This window comes from Trichechus manatus, unplaced genomic scaffold, assembly GCF_000243295.1.
Source record: "Trichechus manatus latirostris isolate Lorelei unplaced genomic scaffold, TriManLat1.0 scaffold00061, whole genome shotgun sequence".
NCBI lineage: Eukaryota > Metazoa > Chordata > Mammalia > Sirenia > Trichechidae > Trichechus > Trichechus manatus.
Genome location: NW_004443997.1, coordinates 4,376,205 through 4,392,017, shown reverse-complemented (window position 1 = coordinate 4,392,017; position 15,813 = coordinate 4,376,205). Strand labels below are relative to the sequence as shown.

Below are 15,813 nucleotides of genomic sequence, written 5' to 3'. Positions count from 1 at the left end.
GTGGTAGAAAGTGGCCAACGCAGGCTGACCCCAGACGAGGAAAGCCGAAGGGCAAGCATACCTACAACCACAGTGACTTTCCGTGGAGGGTGGCAGCTGAATGAATCCATGCCCCGAAAGCCACCCCTGAGCCTGGCCCTGGCCTAGGAGGTGGGCGTTGAGAGGAAGAAGTCTGGATTTCCAAAGTCACGGAGCTTACAGGCCTTGTGGAGACTGACTATTATAGATGACTTATGAGGAAGGTGTCGGTGGCAAACAAACTCAATTCAAACCAGCTTCCGTAGAAAAAGGATTTCAGGTCAGAAATACAGCCGGCCCTTAGGTGTGGACTTAGGGGGCTAGAGGGACCCAGTGCCCTTTCTCCATCACGGCACACTGCTCTGCCTTCTAGTGCCCTGCTGGCTGGCTTCCCCAGCACCCAGGCCTACGTGAGGGAACACTCGATTTGGTGCCACCAGAAGTGGTTGGTTCCTTGGGCTCACTGGTCCAGACTGGGTCTAGTGATCTTCCTTGAACCAATTCCCTTGAACAGGTGACCGTCCTGTTCTGGAAGCAAGGTACCACTGTGCAGACAATCCAATAGGTGCCCCCAGCCCAGATAATGTCTGTATTTTTAATTATTCACTCATTCATTCAACAAATATTTATTGCCACAGTGTGCCAGATCGTGGAGTTTACATTCCAGTTGGGGGAGACAGACAGAAACTGAAGCAGTTGGCAGATCAGGTGTTATGGAGGAAAGAAAGCAGGTTAGGCACCCAGGGAGCAGGGCAGGTTATCAGGTGAAGGGGTGAAATGCGCAGAGTAGAGGTGAGGAAGGGAGGGGCAGTCAAGACAACAGCAAACGCTCCAAGGCAGGAGGCCCCTGAACACAGGAGCATCGGGTGAGGAGGGCAAAGTGGTGAGGCCCGTAGGCCAATCCGGGGGGGTTCTGGCTTATTTCCAAGTGGAACAGGAAGCCATGAAGGGCTTCAAGCCTAAATACAAGGGTCAGTAAGCTTTTTCTTTCTTTTTTTTTTTTTCAGTAAAGCAAGAAGAAAGATTTTATTCGGCCTATGTTCCAAGAGGCAAAAGTGGAAACAGATAAGCATGCTGCCAGAACTATGTCTGCCCAAGCCCGAAGAATGTGTAAGCTTTTTCTTAATAAAAGGCCAGATAGTAAATATTTTCGGCTTTACAGACCACATGGTCTCTGTCACAACTACTCAGCAGGAGCACAGCGAAAGCAGCCATTGACAGTACGTAAATGCACAGGCAAGGCTGTGTGCCAATAAAACTTTATTTACGGAACACTGAAATTTGAACATCATAAAATTTTCACGTTACGAATTATTTTTTTCAACTATTTGAAAATGTAAAAACCATTCTTAGCTTGTAGGCTGTACAACAGGCTAAAAGCGGGCTGGGTCTGGCCTATGGGCCAGAGTTTGTCCAGCCTTGCCTTAACACCTGACAAGATCACTCTGGCTGCTGCATGGAGAACCGACTAAAAGGGGCAGGGGCTGGGGCAGGGGCAGAACAGAAAGGTTGGTTAGGAGGTGATGGGGGCACAGACTCGGGAGTAGCAGTGGAGGTGTGAGGAGCAGTTGGAACAGGGCTGTATTTTGAAGCTATAACCAACCGGAGTTGCCGACAGCGTGGGTGTGGGATGTGGGGATGGAGTGGGGTGGGAGGCAAGACTGGATCAAGGCTCAGTGTCAGTGGGGTCTGTCTCCCAGAGACCTGGCCAGATTTTGTTTCAGAAAACATCACAGTGGAAGCAAATCAGGGAACAGGTGCCTGGAGGCTGAGAAACCAGGGTACAACTGCCAAATGGTCTGGTTCCTCTATAAGCAGAGGTGTCTGGCCGGTAGCTGGACACCCACAAGGGAATCTCGCATTGACATGTTATGTTCCATTTTGAGCCACTGCCTCTGGTGGAAACGGGCCAGGGTGATGGTAACTCATTTATCATTTTGGGAAGTGTAATTGAGGATGGCAGTAAGCAGCCCAGGAGTTTGTAAATCACGAGTCACTTTGTCTGCCTTCTTCAACCCAAACCGTGTATCTCGCAAAGGAACCTGCAACTTTGTGTTATTTATGGAGCAACTTCCCAGTTCTCACACCTCATCACTATAGCCCAAAAGCTTTGGTTTAGTTGCTAAAGTCCTGATGGTTGCTTTCTTCACCCCGCCACTTCCCTGAGGGCTCTGAGCTTTAGCCTGCAATTCTCTCCTTCCTGGACCACCGGGTCATCTGCTCCGCTACCATGTTCTCTAAGACCTTACACTCTAGTATTGAACCAGTGAAACCAAAGTGAGTAAAAACTACGTCTCGTGGGAAGAGGAGATTAGGAAATGAACACTGAGAAGCCACAGGGCCAGCATGAAGATGAGCCCTGCTGCTCTGGCCCCAAGAGGCGCCCGGGGGAGGGGAAGCTCAATGAATTGGGCTACAGCCAGGTCTGCTTCCGCAGCATCTCAGGGCTCCCCATCACACTGTGTTGTGACCCCATTATATCGCTTGTTCCTCATCTGGACTAGATGGCCGTAAAGGCGGGAGGAGCTTTCTGTTTGAAGCCCCAGTACACACATAATACCCAGGATCAGGTAAACTCCTCCCTCCTCCTCCTTTCAGCCACGCAAAGCTTTCTCCACACCCTGCGGGCCTTTGTCTGGATCACATCTCCCCGGTACTCCCCCATACCCACCCAGTCACCCTTCTATCACTCCTTTGACAGCAGCGTAAGGAAGCCTCCAATAAAAACAACCAAGTCCCGAGTGGTCAGTCCCCAAACTGAAGTGCTGGCGGGTTTCTTGTGGTAACAGAAGAGACCTGTCCACCTGCTTTCCAACTACCTTCTAACCTTCTGAATTTTTTGACCCCCAGGCTCCCCAGGCACTGGGATGGAATTGCTCTCGAAGGTCCTTTGCCATGAAGTCTGTCACATGATCTGTGTTCCTCACCCAAACACACCCCATTCACCTCAGGCTCTTGAAATCAGTTTTCTTACCCAGCTCCAAGGTCACGTCCTCAAAATCTCACTGTTTCCACGCAGTAAAGTAGAATTACATGGAATTTCAAGGATCCACCAGCCTATCTAAATTCACCTTCCTCCACATTTCAACCAATCTACAAATTTCTCAGAAGTGAATTCCCTTTAACTGCAGTGGCTACCTTATCCTTGAGTATCTCTGAGGATACGGAGCAACTTCTCACTCCACACCTCCCCATTCTACCTTTCCTGAAACTTCCAGTTGGGTAGATTCCACAAAACACAACATTATTGGCATCTAGCAAACTCCTTTCACCTCTAAAAGATTGTGATAAATCATTTGCTGGTGGACTAAATTCTTCTTAGGGGGCTGTTGTTGTTGACAGCAACCCTATGTGACAGGATAGAATTGCCCAATAGGGTCTTCTAGGGTTCAAACCACCAACCCTTTGGTTAGCAGCCCAGCGCTTAACCATTGCCCCACCAGGCCTCCTAGGGCAGACAGAGTAATGCCAGTATCTGCACATCTCAGACTCAGAATTTTACATGACCCTGTGAGGCAGGTGATATCATTCTCATTTCAAATAGAAGAGGCAACCGGGACCTAGATCGAGCATGCTAATCTATCCCTTATCATACTTCCCAGTCTCTTTGATCTTTATTGTTTGGACATATTAAAGTCTTATGAAATTTAATTTTTACGTGGCCAATTATCTTTTCCTCTGTGGTTTATTAAATTGCTTTGGGATTTAAATGCTTCCCCCCAGTCTGACTTATTTTCTTCTAAAACAAAACAAAAAAAGTTTCACTTTCACTTAGCTATCAAATCCATTAAGGATTTATATTGGTGTTGAGGGGAAGATCTACAACATTCCCTGCCCCAACAGCTTACCTAGCATCCCTGCAATGTTTATTTCCTTCCCCACTGGTTTGTGATGCTTGTTTTAATATATTATTCATTTATTAATAATTAATTTCAATAACTTCTTTCTGGGAATAAAGTAACATATGTTGACTACAGGAAATCTAGAAATTCCGCAAAAACAGAATTAAGTAAAAACTATTGGCCACTTCTAACTCCATGTAGCAATAACATTTTTAGTATTTATTGTACACATATACATTGTATATACATATAGGCATATAGCCTTAAAAAGACATATCAGTTATAATCTGTTTCTGGGGTGGTTATTCTGTTTTACTATCTTTCTTTGGAGCCCTGGTGGCGTAGTGGTTATGATCTCAGCTGCTAACCAAAAGGTTTGCAGTTCAAATACACCAGCAGCTCTACTCTGTCCTATACGCTCACTATGAGTCAGAACCAACTCGATGGCACCTAACAACATCTTTAAGGCCGTGAGAAGCCTGCACTTCTGACTAAAGATTCTGGTCTTCCCTGGTAGCACAGTGGTTAAGAGCTCAGCTGCTAACCAATAAGGTTGGCAGTTCAAATCTACCAGCTGCTCCTTGGAAACCCTATGGGGCAGTTCTACTCTGTCTTATAAGGTTGCTATGAGTTGGAATCGACTTGACGGCAATGGGTTTGGTTTTCTGAGGTCTAATGTACTTCACACTTCCCCATTATAGTTTTAAACGGATAGACCAGCCAACGTCATTTACTTTGCAGTGACTTCATGGAAAGTGACTAGTAAGAATTATTTTTTAGACGCAAAGTTACTTTTTCTGATTACATGAGTAACACAGCTCACTGTGGAACTTGAAAAATCCAGAAAAGCATAAGGACGTCCAACCACCCAGTACTAACCTACTCTCAGGCTTTAACCTGGGTATACACATATTTAAAACAAAATTTGGAACTGATTGTATCTTATAGTCTAGTTTTTAATGTTTCTTCTTCAATACTCTTTTAAAATAACTACACAGGATTATAACATATGAACGTGACAAGTTAACCACCCTCCTTGTGGGCTGAATGTTGTGCATTTGTACTCTTCTAAGTCTTAAAATACATCTCCCACTAGTTCCCTGGGACAAAACTCCCAGAGGTGGAAATCCTGGGTCAAAAGGTAAGAACATTTAAGATTAAGACTTTTGATACACTTGTTGTCATGGTTTGAATTGTGTTCCCCCAAAATGTGTCAACTTGGCTAGCCCATGATTCTCAGTATTGTGTGACTGTATACCATTCTGTCATCTGATGTCATTTTCCTCTGTGTTGTAAATCCTACCTCTGTGTTGTTAATGAGGTAGGATTAGCTGCAGTTACGTTGGTGAGGGAGGACAAGATTAGGTTGTGTCTTAAGTCAGTCTCTTTTGAGACATAAAAGAGAGGCGAGAGCAGAGACATGGAGACCTTATGCCACCAAGAAACAAGAGCCAGGAGAACAGCGTAGTGTCCTTTGGACCCGGGGTCCCTGGACTGAGAGGCTCCTCAACTGGGGAAGACTGATGACAAGGATCTTCCTCTAGAGCCGACAGGGAGAGAAAGCCTTGCCCTGAAACTGGCACCTGAATTTGGACTTCTAGCCTCCCAAACTATGAGAAATAAACTAGTTTGTTAAAGCCATCCACTTGTGGTATTTCTGTTATAGCGGCACTAGGTAACCAAGACACCTGTCAAACTGGAAAGGTTGTCCCAATTTGTGTAGACTCTCTCTAGTAGTGGAGGAAAGGGCCCACCACCCCCTGCGTTCTTTGGAGGGGAAGAACTTTCTCACTGTCCACCCTGGGCAACGACTGTAGAAAGACAGGTGTGTCCTTGAGGATGACTCACGTCTGTGAGCCAATGATGGTCTCAGGATATTTTAATGTGATTGCAGAAGGAGAAAGGGCTGCTTAGAGTTAACAGATTCTTAAGAATCAACATAAAGTTTTTCTGGACAGAGAACACTAAGTACAGCAAGGGAAGTAATTTTTTTTTAAGCAGAAGTTCTCTCTAGACAAGGTCTGGCTGTCTGGGGCTAGCATGATGCCCTTTAGATCTTCTGGCAGAGAATCAAGGCAGCCCAAGTCAGAAATGAAGTCAGTAGTAAACACACCACCCACGCGCCTCAGCCCTGACTCTGGGCACCTTGGGCCTACAGAGGGCATCTGCCAACTTCTACTTCCCGCAACCACAGGCGGACGCAGAACCTCGCTGCCATTCTCCTGAGAGACTAAAGCACTTGCAGGGTAAGGTACTGGGGTGGTGGGAGGGAGCGCTTCATGCCAATTATTCATCTTATTTATAAACTTTTAGAAAGGGCAAATTGTGGGAAATTCTTTGCTACAATCACTAAAATGTCCTGAGACAATGTCTTAGTGCAAAACGGGAGCTGGAAAGCGGCCATGCAATTCAACCAACCCCAAACACCTTCTGCTGGAATAAAAGTTGCAGCCAAGCCAAGAGAACTCTAAATCATACTTCACTGAAGAAAATGTGATTTCAAAAGTACTCCGGGGGGTCAGTGCACAGTGGTAGTGATGGGGACCTTGCGGGGGTACTCACTGTGCAGCTGGGCACAGGCCTTTCTCTCCTCTCCTCTCTATGGAATTATCACCCCCTTTCAAGATAGAAAAGATCAGGAAATCTGCCCACAGTCCACCCCGGCAAAGGCAGGAGGCAGGAACACAAGTGCCACACTCTACAGACCCCAGCTGACTTTCATATTTCCTTGAGCTGCAGTATCCACACACATTTCCTTTGTACCTACCCTCAGAGGGGAAAAAGGCACCTGGCCTGTTCCGCTGAGTCACAGAAGCTGTGTTGGGCAGAGAGGGGCAGGCTGCCTCAGAGAGGCTGACTGTGAAATAAACACGGACACCATTTTGTAATCAATGATTTTTATCTTTGAAAATGGAAGCAAGTGTTTTGACAGAGTTAACGATGGCCGCTCTATAAGAGCCGATCTAGGAGTTTAATTCACTGGTTCTCCTCTGGGATAGCACGGCTTTAAAACACACACACACACACACACACACACATACACAAGACAAAACAGGAAAGAAAAAACCCACAATGCTTCAGGCACCGATCTGAGCCTGGCTGGGTATCCATTCATTAAATAACTCACAGGCTGCAAACTAAGACCAAGGTGACTCTCCTCACCCTCCCTCTTCTCGGTGAAGCACATTCCGTATGGTGTGTCACCACCATCGACAACAATTCCGTTTACTTAATTAAAGTGAGATCAGAACCTTAAAACTTTTCTGAATCTTAAACACGAAGGTCCTCAGCAGATTACGCTGATAAAGAAACATGTACAGGTTTGAATATAAGTCACCATAATTACTGTTTCCTTCACAGCTCATTAGCCACTTCAATATTAAAAAGACACACATACACACACACACACACACACAACCCTACCAAACGTTCAGATGCCATGAAATTGTGGAGACAGCAATCCCAGTATCGGTTAAACACATGGTACCTTTTCTACACGGACATTAACCCCAGTGCTGCTGACCACTATGCTAACCCACCGCAATACCCAGCCTTCATCCTGACTCCCTGCACAAATGCTTCCAGCCAGCCCTGTCCCCACACCAGCACAAGCATGTGCAGAAGAGTCCCTCATGGTCCCAATGGCACTAGACAACTCTCGTTCAATCACTCAGCCCTTACATCTCGTTTCTCAAGCATTAGATATGAGAAAGCTGGAGATCAGGGGAAATTCAGCTAACCCGGGAATGGACAGGCAGTCAGAGCTCAGTCTCTGGCCCTGCAGGCTGGGAGTCTCTGGGAGACCTGGAAGGCAGAGCAGGTGAGTTTGTGCAGTGGGAACAAAGGGACATGTTTTTACACGTTAAAGCTGCAGCAAAGGTCTGCGCTCCAGGTCTTGCTTCTTTCTACACCATTCTCCCCAGTCTCAATATTCAATAGCACCCTCTGGGCTCATCCAGCTGAATGTGAATTAGGGCTGACAGGCAGGAAGGAGAAGGAACGACTGGAGGGAGCCCTGAGAGAGGTTGTGCATACGTGAGGAAGAGGCAAGAACAGGGAGCTGTTTGGGTTAAGGGAGAACCACTTCTTCCTCCAGGACAGCACGGGGACAGCAAGGGACATGCAGGAAACAGAGGATCACCCTGGGCCAACGCGCCCCCTCCAGGCGCTTGGTTTCGAGTCTCCGCCCCTGTACTCAAGAGCTAGGCAAGCTGCTGAAAAGGGCAAGAAGGAACACGGGACACCACGTGTGTGTCGTCTTGTCCCGGGCACCCTTGTCAAGTATTGACCAGAACCTGAAACACGATGTTTAACGTGCTGAAGGCAATCGATTCTATGTGTATAACAAAACTGCAGAAACACGTGCTAATTTGGGTTAGATTATAATCATCTGAAGTACAGGATAACCAAGAAGCAAAATTCCATTCTGGTACAACCACCCAATTTCTAGAAAAGAGAAAGGAAAGAAGGAAGAGAGACAATACGAACTTTTTTGATCAGAAGACTCAATGAAATGAGGGGGTGGTGATATGGATCCACGTGATTTTTCAAATCTTCCTTTTGTTCCGGCATGAAGATGACCAGGCTTGTGCTGCAATGGAAGCAGCACCACGACGCGGCGACTGCTCTGATTGTTCTCAGAAGAATGTTTATACAAAATAATATCTTCATTTAGTTTATAAACGTACACAGTGCTGTCCCTTTCAAATTAAGAAAAAAATAAAACCACACACAAATACTGCAAAGTAGCAAAATACAAATGAAAAAAAAAAAAAAAATAGCCAATAGAATTCAGCATCCTATCTGTTCTGTAAGCCTTCACCTGAAGTACAATAAAATATTAAATACAAAAAAAAAAAAAAAAAAAAAAAAGCTACTTTTGGTTTTGGCAACATTAAAAAAAAAAGAAAGAAATACAAAAAGCAATGTGGCATTGGTCCCTATTCGTAAAAAAAGGGTACTTGGGCAAGACACTGAATCAGCCTTGGTTTGTTTTCTAAAATTCAGAACATCTGGGATTTTTGTCTTTTAAAAGTTCAACAAGTCACACGTAACACTTAAAACATCAAAAAAGCTTTTTGAGAAAAAGCTCAGCTTTTAAATTACGTTTTGTTTCTGCAAATTGGGGAGACGAATTGGGCTCTCATTGGAATGTGGCTTATCGCTGGTTGACAAATCTGAGGTGGAACATCTCCAATGGCAGTGTCGCCCTGTCCCTCCCAAGGACCACACCAACAACCAGCTACCAAGCGCAAGTCCTTGCTCCCATGTCTGGAAGGGTGGGGTGGGACCTTCAGGCTGCTATCTTCGCCATCTGCTGTTCTAACTTGGAAATGCGCTCGTCTTGATTGCAGATTGTGTCTTTTATAGATTTGATCTCTTTTAAAATCTCATCCAGCTTGGCTTCATTTTGCTAAGAAAACAAACAAAAGTGGGGCAGGGGGTGGGGTGGGGTGGGAGATGACTTAGAAGCAGTAAACCAGTTTAACACAGTTGAGAATTTACAAGGCATACAATATAATTTTCTATTCTGGAAATGGCAAAACCTATTGCATCGGATTTAAAAAAACAAAAACAAAAACAAAAAACCCCGGCTGCATCTGCTCCTTATGTGGATTCGATTACTGCTGTTCAATCCATGTTAACGCCCGCAGCAAACAACACTGCATCACTCTGCTACTTCTGGTCCCGTGGCCTGCACGCTGCCCACAACAGGGTCCCTCAGGCCACCACAGAGCCGGAGGGAAGACTGAGTCCTTCCAGGCTGCCCTCTACCCCAACCCCCTCCCATCACTCATCTCCAACAGGAGGATCCTCATCTGCCCAGGGTGAAGGGTGACTCCTTCCAGAAGCCAGAGAACTCTTGCCGTGCCCTCAGGGGTCCTTCATGAGAGATAAGTCCCCTGCCCTGCCTGCCCCGACCCACAGCTGACTCTTCTCTTCCCTGCATCTGTGACCCTGCACTCTCACCATGTTGTAAGTCTAAACCAGAGGTGGGTTTAACCATCTTTGGGGAAAGACACTCAGGAAGAAGCCAAGAGGTTGCTGTGCACACTCAGAGACAGTCATAGACTGACATCTACTCTGGTCATTATAAAAAATTGAGCTAAAGCAGCCAACCTGACCATACATTCATAACTGTCACGTGACCAAGGACTTCTTATAAGCAGTATATGCCATCATTTACTGAAAACCCACCATCTGTTAGACTTCCACAGGTGGGACATATTTGCTGATGCCCTGGACCGTAAAAGGCTTTCAAGAAGACAAATGCCAGCCAGCATCTCCCTCAAACTCAAGTCCTTACCACACTGGCCATGTCTGCAGTTTTCTTGGGGACGTTTATCAGGTCGCACTTCTTGTTTGCAGTGGGCTTGTTATCTAGAATGTTCTTCCTGACCACCTTGAGATCCCTGTTTTTGCCTGGAATGTATCCGTGCTTCAAGGAGATGAGGATTGGGTCTGCATTCTTCCCTTCAAACCACTCTTCTGCTTCCAGGGCGGCTTCTGGCCCCGCGGTGTCAGGATACAGGTCATCTTGGAAAAGGTCAGACTAGAAGAGATGTTGTGAGGAAACCCTTAGGTAAGGAAGAAGAAAGGTCTGGGATTTTTTAAAAACTTGAACTGCCTATAAAACTGGGCACTCACCTTCCTGGGAACAGTCATGATAATGGGCTCACACTTTCTCTCATGAAGTTTGAAGAATCTTCAAAGGGGACATAAAGGCAAAGTTATATTAAGTGGAACAAGAGGCTTAATAACAACTGGATTTTCTACAGTACTGTATGGGGTATGAAATGCTTCTCTGCCATCACCTCATCTGATCACCCTGGAGAGTAGGTAGAGCTTAGTGCTCACATTTTACAGATGAGAAAATAGAAGTCAAGAGTAACTATGCTGAAAGGACAAATATTGTATAATACCACTATTATAAGAACTCAAGAAAAGGTTTAAACACAGAAGAAAACATTCTTTGATGGTTACGAGGGTGGGGACAGAGGGAAAGGGGTATTCACTAACTGATAGTAGACAAGAATTATCTTTGGTGAAGGGAAAGACAGCACACACTACAGGGGAAATCAGCACAACTGGGCTAAACCAAAGCTAAGAAGTTTCCTGACTACAACCAAACACTTCAAGGGACAGAGGAGCAGGGGCGGGAGGTCTGGGGACTATGCTTTCAGGGGGCATATAGGTCAATTGGCATAACAAAGTTTATTAACAAAATGTTCTGCATCCTACTTTGGTGAGTGGCATCCGGGGTCTTAAACGCTAGTGAGCAGCCATCTAAGATGCATCAACTGGTCCCAACCCACCAGGAGTACAGGTGAATGAAGAACACCAAAGACATAAGGAAAGTATTAGCCCAAGAGACAGAAAGGGCCACATAAACCAGAGACTGCATCAGCCTGAGACCAGAAGAACTAGATAATGCCCGGCTACCACCAATGACTGCCCTGACAGGGAACACAACAGAGAGTTCCTGATGGAGGAGAAAAGTGGGGTGCAGAGCTCAAATTCTAGTAAAAAGACCAGACTTAATGGTTTGATTGAGACTGGAGGGACCCCGGAAGACATGGCCCCCCGAATCTCTGTTAGCCCAAAACTAAAACCATTCCCGAGGCCAACTCTTCAGACAAAGATTGGACTGGACTGTGGGACATAAAATGATACTCGTGAAGAGTGCGCTTCTTAGCTCAAGTAGATACATGAGACTAAATGGGAAACTCCTGTCCAGAGGCGAGATGAGAAGGCAGAGAGGGTCAGGAGCTGGTTGAATGGACACGGGAAATCAGGGGTGGAAAAGAGGAGTGTGCTGTCACAGTATAGAGAGAGCAACTAGGGTCACATAACAATGTATGTATAAATTTTTGTATGAGAGACTAACTTGAACTGTAAACTTTCACTTAAAGCACAACAACAAAATTTTTTTAAAAAGAGTAACTATGCTAGGAAATGGCAGACTGAGGACAAAAATGTCAAGTAGCGGTCTATGCATTACAGTGACAAAACCCACCGCCATCAAGCTGATTCCGACTCATAGCGACCCTATAGGACAGAGTAGAACTGCCCCATAGGGTTTCCAAGGAGCAGCTGGAGGATTCGAACTGCCAACCTTTCAGTTGGCAGCTGAGCTCTTAACCACCAAGCCACTAGGACTCCATAAATCCCGATTATCTGGGGGCAGATCAAATGTGGTGGCAATAATAACAACAATGATGGTGATTCGTGTGAAAAATTAACATGTCAACAGACAAGAGAAAACAAACACCTACTGATTAGATAGTATCTACGACTTGGATGCCAACTTCAGGTGGTTGAACGTTTGTAAGTACAAATACGACTTTTACAAAGGAAAAGAGAACAAACCCAGGAATTAAAATTTTGGCATCTGAGAAAACCACATCATGCATAAATTTGCAATTGCCACAACGTGGAAAGAGCTGGACTATAAAACAACTTGTATTGTGACATGGGAAAGGGAAATAAATAGCTTCTAATCTGGAAATGCAAAGGGATGACACTTTCTATTGCATCCTACGACAGGACTAAATCAACGAATTCAAGCCACAAAACCAGAAACCATTACTCTTACGATGATGCTGACAAGGCCATGCCAATTTTTTTCTGTCGGAATAGGGAATCACCAAGAGGTCTCTCTAAAGTTCCTGGCAGGAGAGTAAAGTACTCTGGCCAACCCACCAGATGGAAAGGCAGGAACTCAGGGGGAAGAAGTGCTGCCGGTGAGGCGTTCTCTAAATTCACGAGTTTAAGTGAGAAGAGCTACTATCATCTTAAACACCCAAGGCCAGTGGAACTTGTTCCCACTGGAAATATGTAGCCTTTGGTGTTTGAAAATGGTTAACACGATCTAGGCATGAATCTAGTCAAGCCAGCCTGATGGTTACGGACGTGCTGCTCCAATACTTCAGGGCAACAAAAGCTAAAAGTAGCTGTGGCTGGGAAAGGTGTTGTAAAACCACAGTCATGCTGTAAAGAACTGATCCTTTAAACTGGCCTATTCACTACTTCAGAAACCCTGGTGGTGTCGTGGTTAAGTGCTATGGCCGCTAACCAAAAGGTCGGCAGTTTGAATCCACCAGGCACTCCTTGGAAACTCTACGGGGCAGTTCTACTCTGTCCTATAGGGTCACTAATGAGTCGGAAGACACTCAAAGGCAACGGGTTTTTTTTTTGTTTGTTTGTTTGTTTGTTTTCGAGTTATTCACTATTTCAACCAGGAAGACTCATAAAGAAACCAGGGGTTTAATGAAAACTTTGCAGTTAGCATAGTGGTGAAAAACACTGATCTGGGTTTGACTTTCAGCTCTACTACTATAACCCTGGAGCATGTGACAACTTCACAAGCCTTGAATTCCTCATCCATAAAACGGGGATTAAAAAAACACTGACCTCATCCCGTTGTCGTACGCAGTGCCCAACGTATAATAAGCGCTCAAGACACAATAAATAGGAGGTGTCCTGAATGATCATGTGTTACAGCCTTTTAAACTTTTAGATGACATGTAAAATAAATGTGTTCACAAATACTGGATATAATCTTAATTAAATTCAGACTAAACTGATTTTTAACCATATTTTGATTAATTTGGTTTAAACTACAATTTTGGATTATCTGGAATGGTTCTCCTTCATTACTCCAGCTATTAGAGAATTGAATGTATTTAAAAACAAAACAACAACCAAAAAAAAATAGTGATTCATATTTTTAAAAGTTTGTAAGAAGTCTTTTATCTTTAAAAATATAATTATTTAATGGTGCGGCCAGAAGAGCAAACTTGACAACACAACTGTGTAAATGTGTTGTTGTTGATGTTAGATGCCTTTTAACTCAGAACTGAAGCCACTCCCAAAGCCCACTTTTCACTCAAAGATTAGACAGGTCTATAAAACAAGCAATAACATGCATGAGGAACGTGCTTCTTGGTTCAGTCATGTATACAAGACCAAAGGGCAACACCTGCCCAAAGGCAATGACAAGAAGGCAGAAGGGACAGGAAAAATGGACGGATGGAAATGGAAAATTGGAATGTGGCAGGGGAGAGTGCTGACATATCGCAGGGATTGCAACCATTATCACAAAATAATTTGTGTACAAATTGTTCAATGAGAAACTAATTTGCTCTGGGAAGTTTCATCTAAAGCACAATAAAAAAAAAAAAAAAAAAGATCTGTGGAAGAATGTTTATTGCAACCAGGTTTATAAGCTGAAAAAAATAGGTACAACCTAACTGTCCAACAATAGGAAAATGATTAAATGTAAAGGTATTTCCATCCTAAGAAATACTCTTTAGCCATTAAAAATAATGGAATAACTCTACATTTAACGACATGAAATGAAGATCCTTGAAATGATGTTGAGCTTAAAAAAAAAAAGTTCTAGTAGGTTCCCACTTTTGTATTTAAAAATGTACCACATGAGGAGGCGGGGCCAAGATGGCAGAGTAGTCAGACCCTTCCGGTTGACCCTCTTACAACAAAGACCCAAAAAAAACAAGTGATTTGATTATATATGGCAATCTGGGAACCCTGAACATCAAAGGCAGAGTTGAGGAACCGGACTGAGTGGTGGGGGAAGGAAAGACGGTTTGCAAGCAGCGAGGAGTTGCCAGACCGGACCCAGCGAGAGCCTGAGCCCTTCAGGCCTGATCGGCTCGGGGGTGAGCAGTGAGGCAGGCCAGCAGTGGTCCCTGGGAGGTGTGCTTTCTGCACTGGGAGAGACCAAATGCCAGAGTCTACACGGCCACCCAGAACAAGTGAGAAGCAGCCCTCACTGGCGAAAGATAAGTACTTGCGTATGGCCTACCGGACAGATCAAAAACAGCCCCCTTAGGGAAAAACCTCTTTCCCATTTATCTCCGCGCTCCCTGCTCTGCACTGGGTCCAGGACAAGCTTCGGCAATTGCCGAGTCCCCTGGGCTGGAAGTAGGATCCGTCACACGCCCGGAGCCATTCTCCCTGCCTTGGAGAGTGAACAGATTAACAAACGGGAAAAATAAACTACCGGCTTCCCTAAGCCAGGAACCCAGGGTAGGCACAGCTCCTTTGCCTAGGCACAGGCGTAAGGGATCCACAGACTTTGAGTGCCTTGCCCCCTGCAGAGACTTGTGTGGGCCCATCTCAACAGCGTAGGCCCTCATTACCGCAGTACACCAGGGTACTATATTGGAACTAACTTCAACTGTTTCAGCTGTGAAGTGGCGGCTTCTTGACATTTGACACTGCTCTGCCCATTAAGCAGGGTCTTCACCTACCCACATCAGGGGCCTGAGGACTGGTGGCTCCACCCATGCCACCTAGCTACCTGCGATAGGGGCCCATGATTAAGAGGAGCCCCCCAGGCCTTACCGCCAACAGCATTAAGTGCTCATAGTCCAGCTGCAAAACCCATCCACCTACAAGCTCTAAGGAACAGGGACATGCGTTCCTCCTGGACACTTTGGGGCGGCCATCAGCACCCTGCCTTGCTCAGAGTGTGTCCCCTTGCTGCAGCCAGATGCCTGTGCCTACACCAATCACTCACGCCTGTTTAGGACTGTAAGCGAGAGCCTACACCACACACTTGTTGGCTATCTACCTGGGCACCTGAGCTGAATCCATACAGGAGGAGTGGGCTGACTTCTGAGCTCACATACCTAATAACAGATCTAACCACCTGGTGACAGGACATTAGAGCTTCAAAGGTGCCAATAATCAAACTAGCTCATACGACCACCCTATTTGGATATATCAAAATAAAACAAGAAGCTAGGGCAGAGTAAGCAAACATAAAATAAATAAATATAATAACTTATTGATGGCTCAGAGACATCAGTCAATATCAAATCACATAAACAGGCAATCCATGATGGCTTCAGCAAGCTCCCAAAATAAAGAATCTAGAAATTTTCCAGAGGAGGAAAATTTCTTGGAATTACAAGAGGCAGAATAC

At 45.2% G+C, this 15,813-nt stretch overlaps 1 protein-coding gene across 3 annotated transcripts in view; it reads right to left on the bottom strand.

The window, feature by feature from the left end:
* Positions 1 to 8,697: 8,697 nt before the first annotated feature.
* CORO1C (coronin 1C) overlaps positions 8,698 to 15,813 on the bottom strand; it is an 85,243-nt gene continuing 78,127 nt past the window's right edge. For 2 of the 3 annotated variants that reach the window (XM_023733732.1, XM_023733733.1), the window contains 3 exons: positions 10,509 to 10,566; positions 10,168 to 10,413; positions 9,132 to 9,273 (listed from right to left, as the gene is read on the bottom strand). In XM_023733732.1, coding sequence (XP_023589500.1) covers positions 9,154 to 9,273; positions 10,168 to 10,413; positions 10,509 to 10,566 — 424 coding nt within the window. In that variant the 3' untranslated portion in view covers positions 9,132 to 9,153. Of the gene's footprint in view, positions 9,274 to 10,167; positions 10,414 to 10,508; positions 10,567 to 15,813 lie in introns of all 3 variants that reach the window. The other variant, XM_004378996.2, reaches the window with a different exon arrangement.